General features: G+C 40.7%; 1 protein-coding gene across 1 annotated transcript in view; it reads right to left on the reverse strand.

Annotated features, from left to right (window-relative positions):
- tfpia (tissue factor pathway inhibitor a) overlaps window positions 1–18,273 on the reverse strand; it is a 67,781-nt gene extending 49,508 nt beyond the window's left edge. Inside the window, exon 1 of the mRNA XM_037789620.1 lies at window positions 18,071–18,273. Within this exon, the coding sequence (XP_037645548.1) occupies window positions 18,071–18,158 (88 nt within the window). The 5' untranslated portion in view covers window positions 18,159–18,273. The remainder of the gene's footprint in view (window positions 1–18,070) is intronic.
- Between the last annotated feature and the right edge of the window lie 6,422 nt (window positions 18,274–24,695).

Genomic DNA, 24,695 nt, shown 5'->3' on the forward strand with positions numbered 1-24,695 from the left:
AAAGCTGCAAGCAGCGATGAACGGGCCCTCGCACCTTCCCGCATGTCGGGGGTACTGGCGGGACGCCAATCGACACACCTGTACATTTCAGTGACCATCGGACACTGCACGCACAAGTTAGATGTTATTTCCTGCGTGGATTGAGTGGCTCGGGAAATGACGTATTGCAATTTTTTCAACACTTCCTGTGTCCACTATGTGGCGCTAGAGAACACACACTAAACATGCATTATGATTCTCATTATCAAGTGTAGATCACACAATGTACATTTCATGTGAATCGGATGATGTTTGTCACATAACTTGATTTCCTGTTGCCAGTACGTGGCGCTATGACTATGAGTCAATATTGCCATCTAGATGTCCTGAGGACTGAACTCTTATGAAGTAGGTCAAGTTTGGGGCAGATTGGACCAAGAACATTCGAGTTACAACAGTTTGTCATTCAATTGCAAATCATGTAAATTCTCCGCTGAGCCACGTCAACGCTGTTTAAAAAAAACTCACGATTTGAACAACTTTTCATCACAAAGGTCTTAAGATTGTGCTGACCAAATCTGAAGCTGATCGGGTTAAATCTGTACGAGGAGTTCGTTAAAAAACAGAGCCTGGAAAGAGCCAAAATACAAAAAAAAATCATACAAAATAAAAAATGGCCGACTTCCTGTTGGATTAAGAGTCCCAGAGACTTTCTTTTTGTGATAAATGTGCCCATCAAATTTCGTACATCTAGGTTAAACGTACTGCGAGGGCTGCTTTGTTTAATTTTGTAGGGTGCGCTATCGAACTCCCTTGACACAAAAACTATATCCGTTAACATATTTTACCACTTTCAAGTCGAGTTACAACAGTTTCTTTTGTAATGGCGAGTTATCAAAATTCGCCATGCCGCCAAGGCGTCACCATGTGACAAAACCTCTCAATCTTCACAAGGAAGCATCATCAAGGTCTTAAGGCTTGCCTAATTGGAGGTGGATCTGATTAGTTTGTGAGGCAGAGTATATCAACATGCAAAAAATGACATTTCCTGTTGCCAGCAGGTGGCGCTATGACAGCGAGCCAAAATTTGCATGTGGATGTCGTCAGACAGGGACTTTTATCAGGCATGAGAAATTTGGAGAAGATTGGTTAATGTACTACAAAGTTACATCAACTTCCTGTTATTGACATGGTTTGCATTTTTCCTCTCTATCTTTTGCTTTGTTGAATGTTGAATGTTTAAAGGTCTTGTTGTGCAGCTGGTACTACCACCCTGATGGAGGCAAGATAGCTGAAAACATTTAGTGAATAAAGCATGGTGTACTGGAGAAGAGTTGTGCAACCTGTTTTCATTCACCAGCGTGTTCTCAAAGTTAGAACTTGTAGGACTCAAAGTAAACAAAGGCAGATCCGAACACATCATCCGACTACACGCAGCACTGGCAGTCTATCTTCACTTTAAAAGCTTATATTAATTCAACCTCAACTACACTTGTTCTGAGCAGCGTTGGAGTGAAAAAGAGGAGCAATATCAACTGCAACAACAGTCAACGCCAAGCAGTTAAAACAAGACACCCATCGTCCGCCCCCACCTTGTCTGAACTGGCACAGAGTGAAGACAAAGTGATCACTCTTTCGTCGGGTATTTTATTTGAGTGCTACCTCAACAAGTTCAGACTTAGTTCACCTCTTTCTTTTATTCCCTAAAGCTTTGTGTACACTCTACTGACCTTAGTTGCTCTGGGTGCAAAGCTTACAATTAGTCTCCACACCTTCATATGATGAGAGGAATTCATCTCTCAGTTATGTAACATCAAGACCTATTGGGCTGAATTTTGGACAGACTTTGAAATTTGTCATGTCTTGCACTCTTTGCAAAACATATGTTACCCCTTACCATTCGGCCCTCTTTTGTAGAGGGGTAGGGGTGGGGGACAGGGGATGTCCAGGTGTAGATTAATAGTCAACAGTAGATGTCACATAGAAGTGGTGTACATCATCTGAAAGCTGAGAACCTGAAGATTAATTTGAGATGCAGCTCGGCACTGTGGGTCAAGTTGTTCTAGTCATTAATAACAAATAAATATGAATTAATACATGAATTAATCAGTTAGAATAAATTGTGAAAGAGAGCGTAGAACATGATGATATACTGTAAGTTTGTCAACCCCATGCCCATGTTGATATTATATGTTACAAAGATTTGGTGCTAAATTTAACCATTTTTTACCATTCAAGAAGTGATCAAATAATCACATTCATCCACCACATTAAGACACCAAGACGTTGAGGAATGCCATAGAAAAAGCCATGCTGTTACTTGGTTTCAAAAACGTTTTACTTTTGGAGATTTCTGCAAGAATTGCACTTTTTCGCCGATTGGATGGCGAGCATTCCATTCTGGAAACTGCTCAGAAACCCCCTTATTGTCAATCTAGCCAGGAAAGCCATCCATCCTCTGAATGCTCTAGGTCTCTAGTTTGATCCATCCATCCTTTGAATGCTCTAGGTCTCTAGTTTGATCCATCCATCCTCTGAATGCTCTAGGTCTCTAGTTTGATCGATCCATCCTCTGAATGCTCTAGGTCTCTAGTTTGATCCATCCATCCTCTGAATGCTATAGGTCTCTAGTTTGATCCATCCATCCTCTGAATGCTCTAGGTCTCTAGTTTGATCCATCCATCCTCTGAATGCTCTAGGTCTCTAGTTTGATCCATCCATCCTCTGAATGCTCTAGGTCTCTAGTCTGATCCATCCATCCTCTGAGTGCTCTAGGTCTCTAGTTTGTGGCTGTAAAGTTTCATGAGGCTGTGATTATCCTAGAGGTCACCACAGGTCATTTTATACAGTGAGGACGCGTTCAAAAAATGGTCACACTACAATGAAATGTCTCATTGTCTTGGGCTCATTGGATCCACAAGAGTCTCAGCTTTACAGTGATACCCATTTATGGAATTCAAGACTGTTTCGAGACCCCAGTATGCAGAAATATTCAGATACACCATTTTAGTATAAACGAAAATAACACATTTATATTCTTTCAAAGAACTGCATGATTTTTTCCCAAAACTGAATGTGATTCTCATAAAGTGGGCATGTCTATAAAGGGGACACTCTGGGGTACCCATAGAACCCTGGCCGTTGGAGTTTTAAGGGTTTTAATATGTTAAGCCATATTTCCATTTACATTTTTGGCATCTGTACATCATTTCCAAGTGACTTGCTGTACAACAATTGTTATCTCCCACAAGTTCAGTATCCTGTAAGATGCATCACTTCCTGGAACTCTCGCCCTTAAATAAAGCTTTGAATTATCGTCAATACGACTCATACAGGAAATGCTAGCATAGCCTTATCCATCTGCACATGGCCAGTTACAAAAACTTTCCAGGCAAGGAGAAGATACCACTATCTTACTAAACAAACAAAAGAGAGTGAGTCATGAAGGCATGAATATGAAAGGACTACATGCCTAATTAGTATCCTTGTTGGTGTGTGTGCAACATGCAAAATATTTATCCTGTTATATGTCAACATTCTAGAGATTAACACTTCCTGTGAGCTACAGAGAGACGCTAATAATGTATCCCCAGCTGCTGACTCCTTTGTCCACACACTACCCTGCAGATACAACACACTGTGCACACACAGACGAAGGGACATTTGAACAAAAGGCTTACTGTTTGTTTTCGCTCATTGAGTAATTAAGTAGCATTACCAAAACCAGGAACTATGCAAGTTATACAGACACCATGAGACATTTTTTAACAAACCACCAACATCACAGTGCTTCAAGTCTCACCTTGAAATACAGCATCCCTCTCAGGTCAATCAGTGTAATTTAAAACATTAAACATCAGCCATATTATCAAGATGCATCATCCATTTCAGGTATTGTCAAAAGTGAAGCGGAAAGATCAAATATATAACAAAGTTTATCATCCTTCATAGAGAAACCAAAAGGAACCAGAGTTAAAAGGAGAAAGACAAAAAATGACTACTAAATGTTTCTTTGACCTATGTTTGTTTACGGGTGCACCCGATTCAACTGTTATCAGGCCATTAGATAGGCGTTATCAGTCGCTATAAGCACCATAGATGTGGGTCAGTAGGGGCCTATTACGCCTTACGGCCTTTTACCATGTTGTAAAAGTGAAAGTGAAACTTAAAAGCAACACGTTCTAACATGTTGTACAGCTTGAACACAAACGAAAAGGCTTTTTTTAGGTTTAGGTAACAAAACTACATCTTCTTTAAGTTTAGGCAACAAAACTACAACTTCTTTAGGTTTAGGCAACAAAACTGCAACTTTTTTAGGTTTTGGAAAAAAAAAACAGTAAGGTTTAGAAAACAAAACTACAACTTGTTTAGGTTCAGGCAAAAAAACAAAACAAAAAACAGATTTAGGCAACAGAACTACAGCTTCTTTAAGTTTAGGCACAAAACTATTTTTTTTTTTAGTTTCAGACAACAATACTGCAGCTTCTTTAGGTTTAGGCAACAAAACTAGAACTTCTTTAGTTTTTGACAACATTACTGCAACTTCTTTAGGTTTTGACAACAAAACTACAACTTCTTTAGTTTTAGACACCAGTACTGCAACTTTTTTAGGTTTAGGCAACAAAACTACAACTTCCTTAGTTTTAGACAACAATACTGTAGCTTCTTTAGGTCTAGGCAACACAACTTCAACTTCTTTAAGTTTAGGCAAAAGAACAAAACAATATTAGAAAAACACAGTGTTTTGGGTTAAAATAATAATAATAATAATAATAATAATAATAATAATACACTTTATTTATATAGCACCCTTCTAAACAAGGTTACAAAGTGATTTTCAGAAAAAAAAAAACAACGAAAAAAACAAAAACAATAAATCAGCAAAGAATAAAATACAATCAACAGAGGGATCATAAGAACAAGAAACATCTGGGGGTAAAATACAATTAAGAAAGCAGAATAAAATGGCCAGAGAGGGATAATAAAAGCCAGCATCAAAAACGCTTTCCTATAAAAGAAAGTTTTTAGAAGGGACTTAAAAGATGGTAATGAAGTAGCGAGTCTGATTTCAATAGGCAGAGTGTACCATATTCTGGGGGCTCTAACTGCAAAGGCCCGTTCACCTTTGGTCTCAAGCCGAGATCTGGGAACAACCAGCAGAGCTGCATCTGCTGATCTAAGGGAACATTCAGGTACGTAGGGGGTCAATAGGTCCTTAATGTATTTTGGGGCAAGGCCGTTTAATGCTTTAAAAGTGATCATTACAATTTTTAAATCAATTCTGAACATAACGGGCAGCCAGTGTAAATTGGCGATTGTGATGTGTTCGTGTTTGTAAGTGCCTGTTAAAATTTGGGCGGCAGTGTTCTGCACCAGTTGTAGTCGGTGAATGGAGCTCTGGCTGATACCATCATAAAGTGCACTACAGTAGTCTAGGCGGGAAAAATAAAAGCATGTATAACCTTATGTAAATCGGAAGGAGATAAAAAAGATCTGACTTTAGAGATCTTTTTGAGCTGGAAGAAGCATGACTGAACAACTGCCTTTACTTGAGCATAAAGACAGATATCTGCATCAAATATTACGCCAAGATTTCTAGCAGTCTGTTTCATGTTTGTACTGAGGGAACAAAGCTTGAAGTGAAGCAGGCTGGTAGATATTGTTGGACCAATGGCTATAAGTTCAGTTTTATCATCGTTAAATTAAAAAAATAATTGCAACATCCAGCATTTAGTGTCATTGAGGCAGGAAAGAAGGCTATCTAAGCTAGAGGAGTTACTGGGGTTGGGAGGGACATATAGCTGAGTGTCATCTGCATAACTATGGTGAGAGACACCATGGCTCTGAATGATCTGGCTTAGGGTAAGCATATAAATTGAAAACAGCAGTGGGCCAAGAATGGATCCTTGAGGAACCCCACAATTAAGATGTGTAACAGAGGGGTTGGCATTTTCTAAAACAACAGAGAAAGTTATATTAGCGAGGTAAGAGTGTATTAGCTGAAGAGCTGTTCCCTTTAGACCAACCCAGGTTTCTAGACGGTGCAGGAGAATACAGTGGTCAATGGTGTCAAAAGCGACACTTAAATCTAAAAGCACAAGGACTGAGCAGGCACCTCTGTCAGCTGTTAAAAGTAAATCATTAAAAACCTTAACAAGGGCTGTCTCTGTGCTATGGCGGGCTCTAAAGCCTGACTGAAAACTGTTAAAAGTGTTATTGTTATTCATAAAAGAGATAATTGGGTTGAAATTACTTTCTCCAGCACCTAAGATAAAAACGATAATTTAGAAATTGGTCGGTAATTATTAAGCAAAAGGGGATCCAGATTGGGTTTTTTCAGTAGTGGTTGAATAATAGCATGTTTAAAATCCTTTGGAAAGATGCCAGAAGTCGAAGAACTGTTGATAATTGATAAAATAACAGGACTAACAGTGGGAAATATCTCTTTTAAAAACTTAGTTGGGATACAGTCTAAAACACAAGTAGAGGATTTCATTTGAGAAATCAGAACACCAAGTTCTGAGATGTAAATGGTTTGAAACTGGGTGAGGGAGACAGGATTATTGTTGATGGTGGGTAGATTTCGTGGATTTGGTGAAATTTGAATTTGAATGTTCCAATCAATACACGGTTCAGGGTCTGTACTGGTTGGTCCATTAAGAACAGAGCTGATGACATTAAAAAGTACTTTAGGGTTGTGATTGTTTTTGGAAATTATATCTGAGAAATAAGCTAATGTGTCTTTTATTGCTTTCTGAGCTTGAAAGAGTAAAAGAATCCAGTAAACCAAGGACATGGGGTGTGAAGGGCAACATACATGGATATTAAAATCACTTAAGATAAGCACTCTGTCATACTTAGATAAAACAATTGATAGAAGTTCTGAAAATTCTGTGATAAAATTGTTGTACCTTGGTGGTCTATAAACTAAAATACAAAGTAAAGGAACAGGGCCTGTAATAAGAAAACATAAGACTTCAAATGAACTCAAATTACCAAAGGAAATGGGAGAGCACTTAAAACATTTCTTGTAAAAAAACAGCTAAACCGCCACCTCTCTTCCAGGGTCGAGGACGATGTAGGTGTTTAAAATCCCATGGTGAAGTTTCTACTAAAGTAGTAGAGTCAGCTGGAGTCAACCAAGTCTCAGTCACCATAAACAAGTCCAAGTTATTAGCAACAATTAGTTCATTGATTTGTTGCAGAGTGACCTTGCATTTAGAAGGTCAATGTTTTCGTGTGTGGCAATTAACTTTGAGGACAGATGAGAAGAATCCCTTTTAAAGTGTTGTAGATTGCAGGTATTGGCTCCCCCCTGAGGCCTTATGGGGCAGTAAGGCCTGTTGTTGTAGATGACTGGGATTGTAGAGACTGGAAATGGCCGACGGGGAGCAATGTGCAGGTCTGGGAGGTGTTGGTATCCGAATGAGACTGTCCGTGTTGCAACTGGACCGGATGGTAGTTATAGTGCAGCTTAAGTTCAACAGTCCAGAGCAATTGGCTAACTTATTGTAAAAATCTGTGTCAGAAGTTGGATAATTAATAGGGACTCTAGAAGGTCCTGGCTCCACATGAGCAGCAGAAAAGACGCATGGGGAACTAAATGGACTGGTGCTAGGACCCCGAGGACGTCAGTAGTATTGGGACTGGTCCGAGCCAGTGGACACAGGTGGACATCGGGGAATTGATTCCGTTGCATGCTGATGGAACACCTAGGTGGGCGACACAATAAGAAATGTTTCCAGACAGTAGTTTGGCTCCTAGCCAGTTTGGATGGAAGCCGTCACTCCTGAATAGCTGCCTGCGTTCCCAGAAGAGGTTAAAATTGTCAATGAATGAAACACCGTTGACAGTGCAGTTTGATGAGAGCCAGGTGTGCAGCGGCAGCAGCCTGCTGAACCACCCACTGCCACGACCACAGGTGGGGATAGGACCGGACACATAGATGTTCCTCACGGATCTTTTCAGCGTGGTGAACAAGTGGATAAAGTTAGATTTTAATAGTTCAGACTACTGTTTACGGATATCATTTGTGCCGACTTGGACAATGACTCTAGAAATGTGAGGTTCGTTGGCTAAAACCTCAATAGCTTTTTCGGCTATGTCACGGACAGTGGCACCCGCGAAACAGCGGGTTATTGCTGAGTTTGTCCTGACATTCCTAATGATGGAGTCACCTATAACCCACGTTGTGAGCTGACGTGGAGGCTGACCTGAGGGCCTGGAGCTGGTTACCCTGGAGGAGGAGGGCCGGTGCCCTCCACGGGGAGCAGAACCTGCAGGCTCCACCTGTTCTTTGAAGCGGCTGTGCTGGACAGGTGTTAAACATGGCTAGCATGGCCAATGTAGTGTGTGGCCAGTATTTTTGAAATTATTCTCGAAATTCTAGAATTAATTAATTTAAATGTCTGAATTCCGTGTGTATATTTTCTGGACTATAGAGTGCCCTAGCTCCACAATGGAAAAAAAACATATATGTTATATATGTCCGTAGCAGGTGCACCTTGTTATCCCAAAATTGATGCTTTAGCTTTGCTCTGGGAATGACGTGAAATAAATGATTTTCCAAACTATATATATTTGGTTTAATAATTAAACTTTTGATTTATTTAATTGATGGATAGTTAGTAGAAAATAGTGCAAAGTGTCCATCCATAATTCACGGTTGTCTTCAAATGTCTTATTTTGACCAACCAACAATCAAAACCCCAAAAATATGCAATGACATAAAACAGAATCCTCACATTGGAGAAGCTGGGACTACAGACTGTTTGGCATTTTTACTTGATAAATGACTTCGATGATTAATTGATTATCAAAATTGTTGCCGATTAAATTCAAATTAATAGACTAATTGATTACTCCACTAATTGTTTCAGCCCTAATGACACAAGGTTTATACCATATTATGTTCACATCATGTTATGTTACCTAGCACACTGGGGCAACATGACATTGATTCATAGGTGGTCAAAATTTCAATTTCCTGCTCACTTTAGAGTAACCCAACAACTTTTTTTTTTATGTAGGAAATACTCGATTAGTGAGTCTGATAAAAAATCTGCCATGAGTAACATTCCATTTTAAGCTGTAAATGACTTGCCTGGGAACCAGACAAATTTGCGTGTGAGCTTATTTGCTCTGACAGATCCGTCTGGTCCCCCTCTGGTTTGGACAGATTTCCATCAGCCTGTGACACGCCAGGCCAATCACAACCATTTATCTAATGTGGGGCGTCTTTGGGACAAAGACCATACAGAGGAACGCCATTTTGGCATTTTTGAAAACAACCAAGATGGCTACAGCTGATGTGTAGCTTTCTGTTGAAGCTGCTATTGTATGGTACTGGATGGCATGTTTCCACTAAAAGCAGAACAATCAGATACACTTAATTTTTTTCTAGAGAAGAAAACTGTGTTTGCAGTACCTCTGAGAGGATTTGTTGAGTTTAATTTACCAACTCATAAAATACCATCTCATTTGTGCACACTGCAGCAAAGAGCGTACATTGCTAAGAAGTGAAAGTCAATTGGTCGTTCTATTGCAACATCAGAGCCCAGCAGCAAAGCTACGCTTCCGCCATTTTGGGCTGAAAATGACTACCGGATGCTAGTAAAACGTCCGCCTACAAAGTGCCGTACAAAATTTTTAAAAAGCTATTTCTATTCTATTGTCATAATTTTAATGTCTCTATTACTATTTACCTACTTACTTATTTATTTATTCAACTTTTTTGCCCAGCCGCTTCCCAGAGCAGTATAAAGTGAGCGATGGACATAAAAGGAAGTTAGAAAAATCCAGCACACAGATTTTGAGATTAATCTCAAACTTTTTCAACAAACCACAGACCATGGATGTAGAAGAGGGTCCGATAGACCACAGACCATGGATGTAGAAGAGTGTCTCCAGTAGACCACAGACCATGGATGTAGAAGAGGGTCCAGTAGACCACAGACCATGGATGTAGAAGAGGGTCCGATAGACCACAGACCATGGATGTAGAAGAGTGTCCAGTAGACCACAGACCATGGATGTAGAAGAGGGTCCAATAGACCACAGACCATGGATGTAGAAGAGGGTCCAATAGACCACAGACCATGGATGTAGAAGAATGTCCAGTAGACCACAGACCATGGATGTAGAAGAGGGTCCAGTAGACCACAGACCATGAATGTAGAAGAGGGTCCAATAGACCACAGACCATGGATGTAGAAGAGGGTCCAATAGACCACAGACCATGGATGTAGAAGAGTGTCCAGTAGACCACAGACCATGGATGTAGAAGAGGGTCCAACAGACCACAGACCATGGATGTAGAAGAGGGTCCAATAGACCACAGACCAATGGATGTAGAAGAGTGTCCAGTAGACCACAGACCATGGATGTAGAAGAGGGTCCAATAGACCACAGACCATTGATGTAGAAGACGTGGTGTCCTGTGCTTTTTGCCCTGCGTGTTAGTAAATAGCCTACAACGCCATTAAACTCTGTTGATGTCATGCTACTAGCACTACTAGCTACTGGCCGATAGCCGGTTGTTTGGGAACAGAGATGTTAATACATCCACCACGGTACAGGCTTACAGCATACAGCCCATGGGTGTATAATAATGTAATAAAAGTGATGAATTACAGCCAATATATCCATTATTACAGCTGCATACAGCTAGCAGGAAGCTGGCAGAACCAGATTTGTCATATGAAGGTGCAGTCTCGTGGGTCTGATGCATGTTCAGTATGCCGAGGAAAATAACTCTGGATTCAGCTGTTAGGGAATTTTACTACTTTTAGGACATAATGATTTAAATGAGGACTATTTAAGTGTTCATACTGGGGAGTTGATTTATCCAAAAAAAAAACTTGTCTTCTGATTTACAGACGTCTCTTTATACATTCATGGCAATGGACTCATCGGCGTTTTCATTCCAAAATGGCGGCAGCGCTACCGCAGCGCCTTCTAGCGGCTATTGTCAAAACAGCACCAGAGTTTTGCCTCTTTACCTCTATACTCTTTGTATGTATTTTCTGTGCATTTTTACATCACTGAGGCATTTTTTTTCCCACCTGCTTTGCGTCAAGTCCTGCCCTAATGTCCTGTGATTGGCTGGTACTACTGTGATATGATTGGCCATTTACACCGGGCAGACCTGGTCACTGGACCTTCAGTGCCACCTCACATGTTGAATACCCGTTGATAACACCCCTTAGAAATAAAAAAATAAACTTAGAGGTTCCAGACTAATTCCCATCTGTGATTTGTCCGGCAATGTCAGGCTAGTTAATTACAACTCAGCTCACTAAAACACCCACATTTCAATACAGTGTATATGACGTGTACCTGAGCGTACACTTTAGAGGAAGCTAGTTATGTAAATGCTGAATGTTACTATCTGACACTTCCCTTCTAGACAAATAACCATTGGTTGTTGCGCACAAATATGATTCCAACACTAACATTACATCATAAAAGTCATTTTTATCTGTTTGGTCAGGTGTATCTATCAGCCGATTAACCATGAGCTGTCCAATCTACCGCCAGTGAGCAAATGAGATGGCATAGAGATTTCTCGGTTGTCGGTTTTGGATATGAGTCTGCTCTAACACTGCCCTCAGTTCTGAGGCTGCCCTGCTGTAGCTACGAAAGAAACTTAACCATCTTGTCACGTTGGTGGAGAAATGACCAAGGAGACAGTATCTTCTCTCTAAATATAGAGCCAAGGATGTATCCTTTGCCAATTTCTACAGGCCACAGTGCACAAGACAAACAGATTAACCTGTGACTCATGCTCCTCCGAGTGCATTCGTCATCTCCACTGCTGTGTCAACTTCAAGAGGACAGGCACTTTCTCACATAGAAATATATAACTTCACTATATTGCAAAGTAGTCAGCCTTTTATCTGGAAACAGGAAGATACTAGTGATTCAAATGTTCAACACTCAAAACCAATTTCCCTGGAGGAAAGTCTTTAGGTCTCAAGTGTTGAGAGGCAAAAGCCCAAGCGATGTATCAACCTTTTAGAGGCCAAGTCCAAGTCATGTCTCAAGTCTTTAGAGAGCAAGTCCAAGTAAAGTCTCAAGTCTTTAAAGAGCAAGTCAAAGTCAAGTCCCAAGTCTTTAGAGGACAAGTCCAACTCAAGTCTCAAGTGTTGAGAGGCAAAAGCCCAAGCCATGTCTCAACCTTTTAGAGGCCAAGTCCAAGTCATGTCTCAAGTCTTTAGAGGGCAAATCCAAGTAAAGTCTCAAGTCTTTAGAGACAATAGTCCAAGCCAAGTCTCAAGTCTTTAGAGGATAAATTCAAGTCAAGAGCAAGAAAGTAAGTCAAAATTAAGTCTTGAGTCTTTAAAGGACAAGTCCAAGTAAAGTTTTAAGTCTTTATAGAGCAAGTCCCAAGTCAAGTCATGTCTCAAGTTTTTAGAGGACAAGTCCAAGTAAAGTCTCAAATCTTTAAAGGGCAAGTCCAAGTCAGGTTTCATTACACCCACTCACGCCCAGAAAACACTGTCAACTAGTTCTCTAAACTAGCATCCCTGCTGTCATTTCATACAACACGGTGTCCTTTATTTTATCTTCTGCAGCAGATGATTCAGCAAAAACGTTTGGACTCTATAGTCTGTGTTACTGTATAGTTGTTTAAATTGAACAAAATCACTAGTTGTTCCCAGTCAATTAGAATACATAATGGGAGTTTCATAATGAGTTCATGACTCCCATTCAGCTATGGGGCATCCTTATTCAGATGGGTGTCCATATACAGTGTCACTGCATATACATATTATATATCAATGGCATGGGACGATACACAGTGAGAGGAAAAAACAGAGACAACAAACACATGATATAACTACAACCAGTGTAGCTGCAGTAACCTAGTGATGAGTTGGGAGCAATTTGGTGACGTAGAAAGCAGTAATGATCAGCAAGCTGAAGAAATGCCAGAAAAAGCCTGGAAAGCCTCTTTGAGGGCTGTTATTAATGGGCACAAAATGTGCTTTGTGGCAGATATTTGTTGCTGTTATTATGACTCACACAACTGATCTCCAATGACCATGTTTATTTGCTCCATGCGGCCTACGGTAAGCACCACAAAAAGCAGGCTTCATTGAAATTCTTTTGACAAAAACAGACGTGCTGAGACTATTTAGTGTATGATGGAAATAAGTCTACACGCTACATCCGAGGCTTAAAGAGATTAAATGCAGAGCTGTTTTTAGTGTTTTGGATAAAGTTACATCTTATGTCTATTGAAGTCAAGTCCAAGTCAAGTCTCAAGTCTTTAGCGAGCAAGTCCAAGTCTGATCTCAGGTCTTCAGAGAGCAAGTCCAAGTCAAGTATTACATTTTTAGCAAAGCAAGTCAAAGTCAAGTATTGAGTCTTTAGAGGACAAGTCCCAAGTCATGTCTGGAATCTTTAAAGGGCAAGTCCAAATCAAGTCTCAAGTCTTTAGAAAGCTAATCCAAGTCAAGTCTCAGGTCTTCAGAGAGCAAGTCCAAATCAAGTCTCAAATCTTTAGAGGCGACAGTCCAAGTCATGTATCGAGTTTTTAGAGAGCAAGTCAAAGTCAATTCTCAAGTCTTTAGAGGGCAGGTGCAAGTCATGTCTCAAGACTTTGGAGGCAACAGTCCAAGTAATATCTCAAGTCTTTAGAGGCAATAGTCCTAGTCAAGTCTCAAATCTTTTGAGGCGAAAGTCCAAGTCATATCTCAAGTCTTTAGAGACAATCGTCCAAGTGAAGTCTCAAGTCTTTAGAGGAGAAGTTTAAGTCAAGTCTCAAGATTTTAGGGAGCAAGTCCAAGTCAAATCTCAAATATTTAGAGGGAAAGTCCAAGTCAAGTTTCATGTCTTTTGAGAGCAACTTCCAATTGCAAGGCAGCCTGGTCACTCATTTTTATGTTGAAACAAATTGGTATTCACAGTGTTATTCATTGCTATCAATATTTTTACAGTTTAGGCCTACTGTAGAGTGCTACCCATTCTCTCCAACCTCCTACAACTGCAAGTGTGTACAAGGTTACAAAGATGCATCCCCTGTTAATAATTATTCATGACAGTTTGGCAGAACTCCAAAAGGCACAACTACACTCAGTAGAGCACTTTTAAATGTTTATGGGTCACCAAGTCAAGTCTTCTCATCTTATTGCCTTCAAGTCTCAAATCAAGCTGACGAGTCCAAGGCGAGTTACAAGTTCTCATCTTTGCGATTCGAGTCCAACTCATGTCCAAGTCTCAAGTCTACAGCTGTCTATAACAAAGACTGCAGTAGTCTGTCGTAAAAAGTACCCAACTAAGATATAATTAAATGAGTTGCAATGACAAACAAAAAAATATAAATTAAAACTGGAAAAAAGTACTCAACAAATATCATGCACCAAAGGCAGAGACTGAACTCATATAGAAAGCTGGAGTGAGTGTATATACAAACAGAACATAGAGAGTAGAGTATTGCATCATTCAGAGAAAGATTTTATAAAGTACAGTTTGATTCATTAACAGTCTGTATTCACCCCCAGAGACAGCTGCTGCTTTTGCTGCAGTGAAAGTCCTTCAAGGTGAGATTCATGTTGAGACAAAACAGACATTATTTTGTCATTAAAGAAAACTAAAGGCTTGCATACTGGTAAGTGCAGAAAACATTAGGTAACACTTGTAATTGGCAAGGCAGAGAAGTGTCTACACATTCCCGTTATAGGTGTATTCATCTAATGGACTCAAAATAGTTTCTAGTGACAGTTTAGGCGAGCACTTTTCTGAAGTCTACTCCTTATTGCAAACGCTAATTAAGATGGCACATGCTACACAGTTTCCTCTCATCCTATGGCCTGAGGCTCCCTAATAAAAGGGCCACTTCAAACAGCAAGTGAGCATCTAATTAAATTTCTCCACAAGTTAATGAGACACAATGTTTACTCCTCCGTGAGACGATTAGTGAAGCTACTAAGACCGTGCACCAATGATACTGATGTTTAGTTTGAAAGGGGCTCAGTGAGTTCCTTATTATTTCACCTCTCAAGAGCACCTAAATGATATGCAAATAGGAAAAGCTAATGTTCCTCTATGGAGAAAACCTTGTTGAAGACCCCTGTAATGTGAATAGCTCAGATTGCCTATCTGTATTTACCTATGGTTTGTATTCTCATATCACGCGGATAGATACAAAGTAGAATTGACAAATGGTAATGCTGCCTGGAGGCTCAATTTGTGTTTAAGAATATTTGTCCTTATGTGCTTTAAAGTTTAAACGCTGAATATGTGTTTTTTCCAAATGTTAGCCGTCAATAAATATCAGCTGATGGCTTGTGGGAAACTGGAGTCTCTTAAATGCCAAAAAAAAGTGCTTGTTTAAGGAAAGGCCGGAACTATTCAATCCTGGAATGAATAAAGTTCAAATACATTTCAATTCAAAATTAGCCATCTAGGATACAATATAGTTTGCAAACCATATGATGCTTGCTCTTACAACACAATAGTTTTATGCTGTAGCACCATTTAATGTCATATTTATCATTATTTCCAGGCACAGTGAAAGTTAATGTACTTGCAAAAATATATGCATGTATATTTACTATTGGAAAACAATTAACAACACAAACAATGACAAATATTGTCCAGAAACCCTCACAGGTAGAGTCAAAAGGTGCCAACAACTCAATATTGCCCCAAGGCCCACTAGAGGGTTAATCCAGCCCTGGCCAAGATGACCACAATGTAACCAAGCATGAAGGGACATCAAAACTTTGTTAGTTTGTACATACATCTAAAAACAAAATGGTAATGGATAGATTATACATGCTATAATCTAAACATTATGTGTAACAATTAAGGGTTTTTTATATAAATATAGGAAGAGGCTTGGACATTAGGGAGTGTGAGTATAGAGTGCTCCAGGGATGAAATATTTTTGTAGGCCAACCAGGAAGTTAGCATTGCCCTGAGTTCCCTCGACAAAAACCCAATGGGATTTTTCCTTTGGCTTTTTGATTATTGCAGAAAATAAACTCTGTGGAAAACACACGTTTATAATAATTACACGTTTTATTCAGCAAGATAATCTTCACAAATGAACAAAAATAAGTGAAAAGCTACTATTAGTCTGTAAATGAACTACACCACGGTTGCATGAGCGTGAGTAAACACAACGAGGCTGTAAAGGAGGACGAGTCGGCATGATGACGTTTAGTAGTCTCAGTTAGCAACCGCCTTTTTTAAGACACATAAAGGCTCTACAATTCACGAGTGGGGTATTTATTTATGTATTTTATGTCGTCGAACAAAACATAAAATCTCTTATTTAAGGCTGAAGTAGGCAGATTGGAGCAAATATGATGTTAAAAAGTTATTTTTATAAAACGGTCGCTATATCTTGACAGTAGTACATGAGCAGGTAACGTGAAAAAAATCCTGTTCCTCTGTGTCCTCCGGTGTCCTCCAGTGCTTCTAACGGCATCTGCAAGATTTCACAGACCGGAGGAAAACAAGCAATAAGAGCTGATCTGAGGTCCGCTGTCCAGCTGCCGTCTATACCGTCTTCGCTGTCAATCACTTGTGAACTCCGACCAAACAGTCAAACTAGGCAGCGCTGATTAAATATGGATCAATATTCTGTTACGTTAATGCCTATTTCTCTCCTCAGATGTTCTCAGAATCATCTTGTAGTGCACGGTTTAGCTGTAAAATGAAAAAGTTTGTGACGCGATTGTGAAATCTGATGAAGGAATGCCAAGTTCCGGTCACATGCCAAATTCTGGTCACATGACCAGGGCACAGCCAATAGGAACGCTCTCTCTCTCTCTGAAATGACCTGTGATTGGCCAAAGCCTCCCGTCACAAGCCAGATGTTCTAAAGCCTGAAAACAGAGCCATGAGGAGGAGCAGAAGTCTAGTTTTCTCTCAGAACACTTGAATTACAATATGCTGAAAGGTTATTATGGAATTTTTGACCAATGATGCCAAAAATATACTGCCTGCCCCCACTTTAAGGCATCTAACTAAAAACCCATTTAAAAAACCAATTGACTGCCAGACGAAGGAACCGTCAGTGCTAAAATGCTAACTCATTTACGGGTTTTAGGACACATTCCTGTAGCACTCTATTTTACAAATAAGAATTATATTGTATTTGTAAAATGTTTCTAAAGACAATAAAATGTCCCATTATCTCTCCATAAGAAGGTTCCTCTGCCTTTGTGCTGCTCATAGGCTGTAAATGTTCCTTCCATAGAGGGAAATGGTTCATAAAAGTGGCAGTACTGTATGTCACTGAAAGATAAGAAAAGGCAGACAGTGACATCACCCAGCACACATGGAAAGACCTTTTCCAGACTTTCCTCTTAACTGCAGAGCTTTCATTAGCGAAGTGAGGCCAGCTCAGTGTTTGCTCTCAGGGATGGAGGATTACAGTTTGTCTTCCACTCTGGACCAGACCTGCCTGCTGAATATCTCACATCCAACCCAACAGCCTCCTTACCGGCCGCAGGGCTGCTGTTGCGACATGACCTGACAGGAGGAGGTGCCGGGCGGTTCAGGTGTGGGTCGTGGCCGGTAGGAGAACTGCTGCGGACTTTGGCCTTGCCTGACGTCACATACTGTATCTCCCCTCACTATTCAGGACTATTACAGCCCTCCAACACAACCAAACAGAGTCGCTAGTGCGTAAACTCTGGTGTTGATACGGAGCAGGATTTCAGTCAAAGGATAGTCACTCTTAGAGCAAAACTGCAAGATACAGAAGCCCATTGGTTATTGTACAAGCCAGTTTAACGAGTCACTTTAGGGCGCACATATTCCGTTTGGAGACCAGTTTACGCTTTACTTTTGGACGGAAATAACACAAAAACAATGAATATTCAAAGAATATTACGGCGACAATAATAGGTTATACAAAGAAACTCACCACAAGCAAAGCCCAAACAAGAATAAAGTGAATCCAGGACATATCATAGTGTGAATATGTAGCCACAAACTTCAGCTCCACTTTACGCATGACTTCCGTGGCGAAAACTTCCCCTTGCGCTGCGCACAACAGCTCAGACGAACAGTGAACATAGTTCAAATAATAATAATATGTACATAAATATATATTTATCAACCATCTTACCTTCTCTATGTCTTCTACAGGATCCAAAACGGGCGAGAAAGGAGAGCAAAACGGCGCACAAAATCCACCACTTGTTGGATCGAGTCATGCTGCTGAACGGCGCACTGCTCTGCGCTGAGTGGAAACTACTTTACTACTTAGAAGGAAAACTTCATCACGTTGGAGGGCTGAAGTTGTGACTGCGCGCGTGTGTGTGTGTGTGTGTGGGTGCGTACTTCCGTTTGATAACACTATGTCACTATGCAGGCGCTATGAAAATGAAATTGCCAGTAATTTCCTGGAGGGATTCTTGAGGAAATAAAATATTCCCCTTGACTCATAACGTTTACGGAGATATTAAAAGAAAAAACAGTGAGGAGTATTAATTATATGTTATCATATTACCTGTCTTCCTTTCTTATCATTCTTTGCCTATGACGTCAATGCTTTAATAGTGAATCATTGTGGACAACCTGTACAATGGCATGTCAGCAGGAAACTTGATCCTGCTATTTAGCACTCACACAAGCTCTCTCTCTCTCTGATGAACTAAGCCCAACCGCAGGTTGCATCTTTACCACCCCTCAACAACACTTTTATCTGCTTCAATTCACCTCACAGTGGTGAGACATTTCCATGGAAGCCCAGCTGTCCGTTCCATTCAGGAGATTGGTACCTGAGTTATGGCCTGTGGAGAGGTTTTGAACCCCCTTTCAGCTCCTCCAGGCCTCTGGGAGTGACACAGCTACTGTAATTGAGCTTCAAGCTGGCACATACTGTATATGTATGCTGGAATTATAACCCGCCAGCCCCTTTGTGCCCCATACTTTCACAACTTAAATGAATTGATCACGCTGTGTTAAATACCACACAAATGTACTATAACACACTATGTTGAGTACAGATGGCTGCACCAGTGCCAAGGCTGCATGATTTGAGACACAGTAGGAGGTCGCCAAGAATAAAAACTCTGGCTTTCACCGCGATACACTGTGGTGGAGTTTATTCTTATCCGAGTCAGAGTCTGAAGACGGGTGTCGTCTACTGTAGCCTACAGATTGTGAAGCCCTCCTGGACCCATTTGTGATTTGGGGACACACAATTCAAATTGACTTGGCTGGTTTTAAGATGAAAGCAAAGGCAATAGTATATGTTAAAGCCACAGTAAACTGGGCTATACTACACGTGTTGGAGACTGCACATGGCCACAAGCAGTAACAATTGTAACAAAATTATTGAAAACATTTTTATGCAGACAAATCATTTTTAAAGATGAATACACCCACAGAGCTTAATAAGTTAAAATAAATTAGTATGATTGTGAATTAATCTTTTAATAAAATGTTGACGGGTCCAAAATTAATGTTTTGTTTATGTCTGAGGAAGACATCTGACGTCTGGTTCTCACTTCTTGGCTTGTGAGCCAATAGTATAACAACGTTGGTATCACGTGGTATCTCTGTGTCGTCAGCAATCACGTTGCCAGTTTAACGGTAAGCGCCCGGCTTCAGTCTGGTACCAACCCCAAGAGCTCAGCGATAAAAGATGCTGCCCTGCCATATCTGGCAGCACTGACACTGGTGTCTCCATTACGCTGCAGAATATGTGAATGTTTAGTGACATTATTGAAGTGACAACTTACGCCAGCACCTATTAGCTCTCTTCGCTTAATCGTCCGAAAAACAATAACCCATAAAAAAACAATTCGGCATATTTAAACAAAACCAATAACAACGACCAACAGCCTATGTTAGTATCAGTGACAGCTGCACCCAGTTATCTGATGTTAGAGTTCTCCCAAACAATGTTTATCAAAGGTGCACATCACAAGGAATTTAGAAGTGGGTGGCCGACTAAACAGTAAATCAAATAATGGTTTATTTCAACCACACACACACACACACCTAATGTAGGCCTATAGATAAATGTCTGAAATCACTTCATTACTCTGCCACGATAACAAACAAAATAACATCGCTAATTCTTCCTTCCCGTCTTCCGTCATGTTTGTTTACACTAAAGTCATGTTTGATTGTGAGATATTTTTCAAAATGTCAATGTTTTTTTTGTGTCTCTTGTTGTTCATGAATGAATCTGTTAGTGTGTGGTGTGCTGTTTTGGCCAAATCATTGCTCACGATACAGTAGAGGAACAAAACTGTTAAATTGAACATAACATGTCGTTATGTTTGAGATCTCTCACATTTTCAAAATCTGTTAAGATTTGAACAAATCTTTTAGTGTGGGCCAGCTTTAACTCTGGGAACACAAGTGACTGTATTTCCTAAAATGTCAAACTATTCCTTCAGGCATGGCATGATATTTTGGACAATATGTGCTTCTAACCTTTATAGTGACAGTTTGGAGAAAACCTTGTCCTGTTTCAACGTGACAGTCTAGGCCTACCTTTTGTGATCGTTCAGTAGTAAGTTCAGTCTGTGGCCGGTTTGAACTTTATTCGTTCGGTTCAGTACAACATTAGGTCGATATGAGCACTGACAATAATCTTCAACGCTCAGAAACCACCAATCTACACCAAAGTTAGTGCATCGTGATCTTTGCTGTAGCATCAAGCTTCTAGCCAGGATGTAACATGCTGTATAGGGAAGAGGAGCTCCAGAACACAAAGCCACTGATTCGGTCAGTGTCAAATAATGATACAGTATAGTGATTAGAGCTTAAGGATTCAGTGTTAATGAGTCATTTGTACATTAACTGAACACTTCTACTTATATTGTTAAATACTGTAACTAGGTACTCATAGTCTTGATTAAGGGGTTTGGCTTTTAGATGAATGTTTCAACAGATGAACTGAATATCTTTAGTTTTAGTCTACTGTATTCTTCATAAACTCCACTGCTGTCAAAGAAAGTGAATAGACATTGTTACAAAAGTGATGGCCACACTCAAACTTTTTGTGCTTTCCTCAGATGGTGCCACAGTTGCCAAGAGAAGCACTCTTTCTGGACAAGACTGAGACCGACTGAGACTGGCCCAACTCTCCAGAACAGCTGAGAAAGTTCATAATTGTGTCCTCTCCCTGAAGGGACGCTGAGGTACCATGAAGCCAGCCTCCTAAACTCTGACTGCTCTCATGGAGCTTGTAAACAGCCAGCAGCAGAAGATGTGGTCATTACCTGTCAGCTCCCAGGAGGGACTGTGTGGAACTTTACTAGTGTGATGCAGAGTAGGAAGTTCCTACTCTCGGAACAGAGCAAAGATGTTCAGTCCACCTTCCTTTGGCAAATAAAGGTTTGGAAATACAATAATAAAACATGCTATATCTCTCTAAATTTCATTAAGATAAGAAAATGTGACACCCTTGGGGATTTTATTACTGTAACTGCATGAGTCAGTTATATCAGCCACCCTGAGTAAACTATGACTATTTCATTTTGCATGGGCCAATATCTACCCGAGGAATACTTTTCATGACAAATAGTGTGTCATCGTTATTAGAGGTGTCATATTCTGAGGTGCAGCCTGCTGTATTGTACAAGCAGAGAAGGTGATTTCTGGCATAACTTCACCGACTTCTAAGGTGCATGGAGAGGGGGAATTGGAAATCTCAAGAGAACAAAAGTCCAGCTTGCTGTATTCAAATGGCTTAAGAGCACAAGTGGTTCCAAACAGCAGCCGCCTCCTATGATTTGCAATCTTCTTCCTAAATAGCAGTTTAGGTTTAATGGTAACATTCATTGACAGTGAAGGAGGTAGTGTAGATTCGCAAAAAGTGATAAACATATGTTTAAATATTTGCCTTCCTCATTGGAGACCTATGTTTGAAAAATTGTCATATCTTTTTTGGACTTACATTAAATCTGCACTAATCTATATTATATATTTATATAGATCAAATGTCTATGTGTAATAGGAAAGGTGGTGCTCATACATGACAAAACTGAACAGAAGGATCAGCACCTTTCTGTACTGGAAGCTCTTTACACTACATGTCAGTATTCACTCATTCACACACACATTCATACACTGATGGCAGAGGCTGCCATGCAAGGTGCCACCTGCCCATCAGGATCTAATGTCATTCATACACCGATGGCACAGCTTTCGGGTGCAATTTTGACATGAGGAGCCGGGGATCGAACCGCAGACATTCTGATTGGTGGTGGACCTACTCTACCTCTGAGCCACAGCTGCCCCTTACTGGTCTTACCAACCTTGTTTCCAGTGGCAACAGCTGTTTTTGAAAAAAAAAAAAAAAAAAAAAAAGCAGATGGCTCGGCACCAAACAGCAGTTAGCGACTAGCTAAGAGGCAGATATTCCCCTCAGGAATTGAAGGGGACCAAAACTAGTTAAAAAGAGAGTGAATATTAGACTTACGTTTGTCAGTTGGACAGAAACATGGCTCAAAAGGTCCATGTCCATAATATGTCACTGTTGTGTTGACACCTTCTTGTGCTGCTCCCAAGTGGCCAAAAACTGAATTAATGCAGGTTAAATCTACATTAACCATAAAGCCATCAACATAATGGGCCCTGTCTTACACCTGGAACAAAGTGACGAACAGCGCAGCGCAGCCGTCATCGCTAGTTTCAGGCCGACGCAGTTGTCAGTTTCATGCCCAGCACCCACGTTGTGTAAGTAGCAAATGTACTTGCGCCCATCTGTGCACCCTTGGGCGTGTTGGTCTTAAAGGTCACCTATTATACAAAATGCACCTTTCCATGTCTTTTAAACATCGATATCTGTCCCCAGTGTGTCTACAGGTCACCATAGTATCATAAAAGACCATCCTCTCTCTTTTTCTCCTGCTCCATCTGTCCGAAAATGGGTCTAAAAAAACGCTGAGCAGCTTTTCCTTAAACTGGTGACGTCGAGGGCGAATTGCAAGCCATATAAGGGTTTCCTGGTGGAACGGTTAGAACCAGAGGAGAACCTGCAGCTAGCTGACCCCACCCACAGCCTGACACTCTCCTCCACCTCGTAACTATGAGCAAAGTCTGCTCCTACTTCTGTTAGTCTGCAAGAACCAGCAGAACAGTCTTCATGTACTCCCATCATCTAAATATAACATGTTCTTTCATAAAGGCTTTATGTAATTACACTGTTTGAACAGGTGATATGAAACATTAATTTGATGTCATGCATGTAGAAGAGTACAGGTAGTAAATAGGGACTGTAAGCAACACAACACATTTCTGTTTCACAGTCAAACTTTATTTGAGTAGACAGATGACAATATTAATTTACACAGCATTTTTAATTCCACCTGCAGTTATGTTGACATGATACACGATAAAGTCTTTCAGCTATGGTAAACTAAGCTACGGTAAGCTCCGGTAAACTACGGTGCGCTAAACTACGGTAAGCTCCGGTGAGTGTAATGTTAACCGGCCTGTAGTCATGGTAACACAGAGACAGCTCCTACAGTAAATAATATACCATTACTCTGATTACTTTACTACGTTTATCAGGTGTCTTTTACCAGAAATAATGAACTGACTACTGTTTCACATCTTCTATTTTCCACCCTGATGGTCGCTGTGTTTACACAGGAATCTGGACTGCAGATGTTCATCATATGTTGCCGATTTCTGATCAGATTCCTCCGGTAACGTGCGCTGGGTGAAGTTTCTGGTTTATAAACTTTGAAGTAGTTTATAAACTCTTCCTAGCTGCTTCTCTCTCTGTGTAGCTCAGCTAGCTGCAGTCAGAGCTACAGGGAGAGCTCCGGGGAGAAAGTGACGCTATGTTGAGGGCGTTTGATTGACAGCAGAGACCAGGAAACGCTGACCAATCAGAGCAGAGTGGGAGGAGACATGCGCTAAATCAGGATCTCTCAGACAGAGGTTGAAAGAGGCTCTATGCAGGCAGAGTGAGGAGAACAGTATGAGAAGAATAACGTTTTTTTTTTAACATTACAGCATGTAAACATGTTCTAGTACAACATTAAAATACATCTATGAACCTGGAAATGAGCATAATATAAGACCTTTAAATGAGGTGTGGTCAGGTGCTTTGTTGGTGCATTGCTATCTTGAGGCAGCAGAAAGTGATTGCACCATTGACCAACAAAAACCGTGTCTAAAGTCTGACGCAGTATTTTCCTGCTAAAGGGCTCATTATTCAGTTAGTAAGATGAGTCTACAGACAGGTTCACAACACGCGTACACTCTGCTGGTTACACACACAGGGACGCTGCAGCGCTCCTCCTCCTCAGTTAAACACAGTGTCGACTCTAGAACAAGGTTTTAATTTATGTTCAGGAAAACAGTAAATTCAGGCGGCAGGTGACAACTCTGAATATAATGAATATAATGAAGTGAGGCTCTCAGGCATTCTGTGTTGCTCAACCTGCAGCGCTCTCAGTGGCGGCGTTTTGAGGCTGATGGATCCACACATTACGCACCGCCTCTCCAGCAGCGCCCGGCTGTACGCCCATGTGTAATTCACCTCCAGAGGATTCCGCTCAGCCGGTCCGAGCCCCCCCGTGGGTTGTATCGGAAAGCAATATAGTTTTCATATTTATCGATACATGTTTATCATATTTAGCCCAGTGCTTATTATCATATAATGAATTTTGACCCCCCGTGCCGCCTCTACCTCCTATGCAGTCAGAGGGAGTTGTTGATGGGACAGAGAATCGGGAGACGGCGGAGGCAGAGGGTCCACCAGCCAAGCACCCCAT

The sequence above is a fragment of the Sebastes umbrosus genome, chromosome 13, assembly GCF_015220745.1.
Source record: "Sebastes umbrosus isolate fSebUmb1 chromosome 13, fSebUmb1.pri, whole genome shotgun sequence".
NCBI classification, from domain to species: domain Eukaryota; kingdom Metazoa; phylum Chordata; class Actinopteri; order Perciformes; family Sebastidae; genus Sebastes; species Sebastes umbrosus.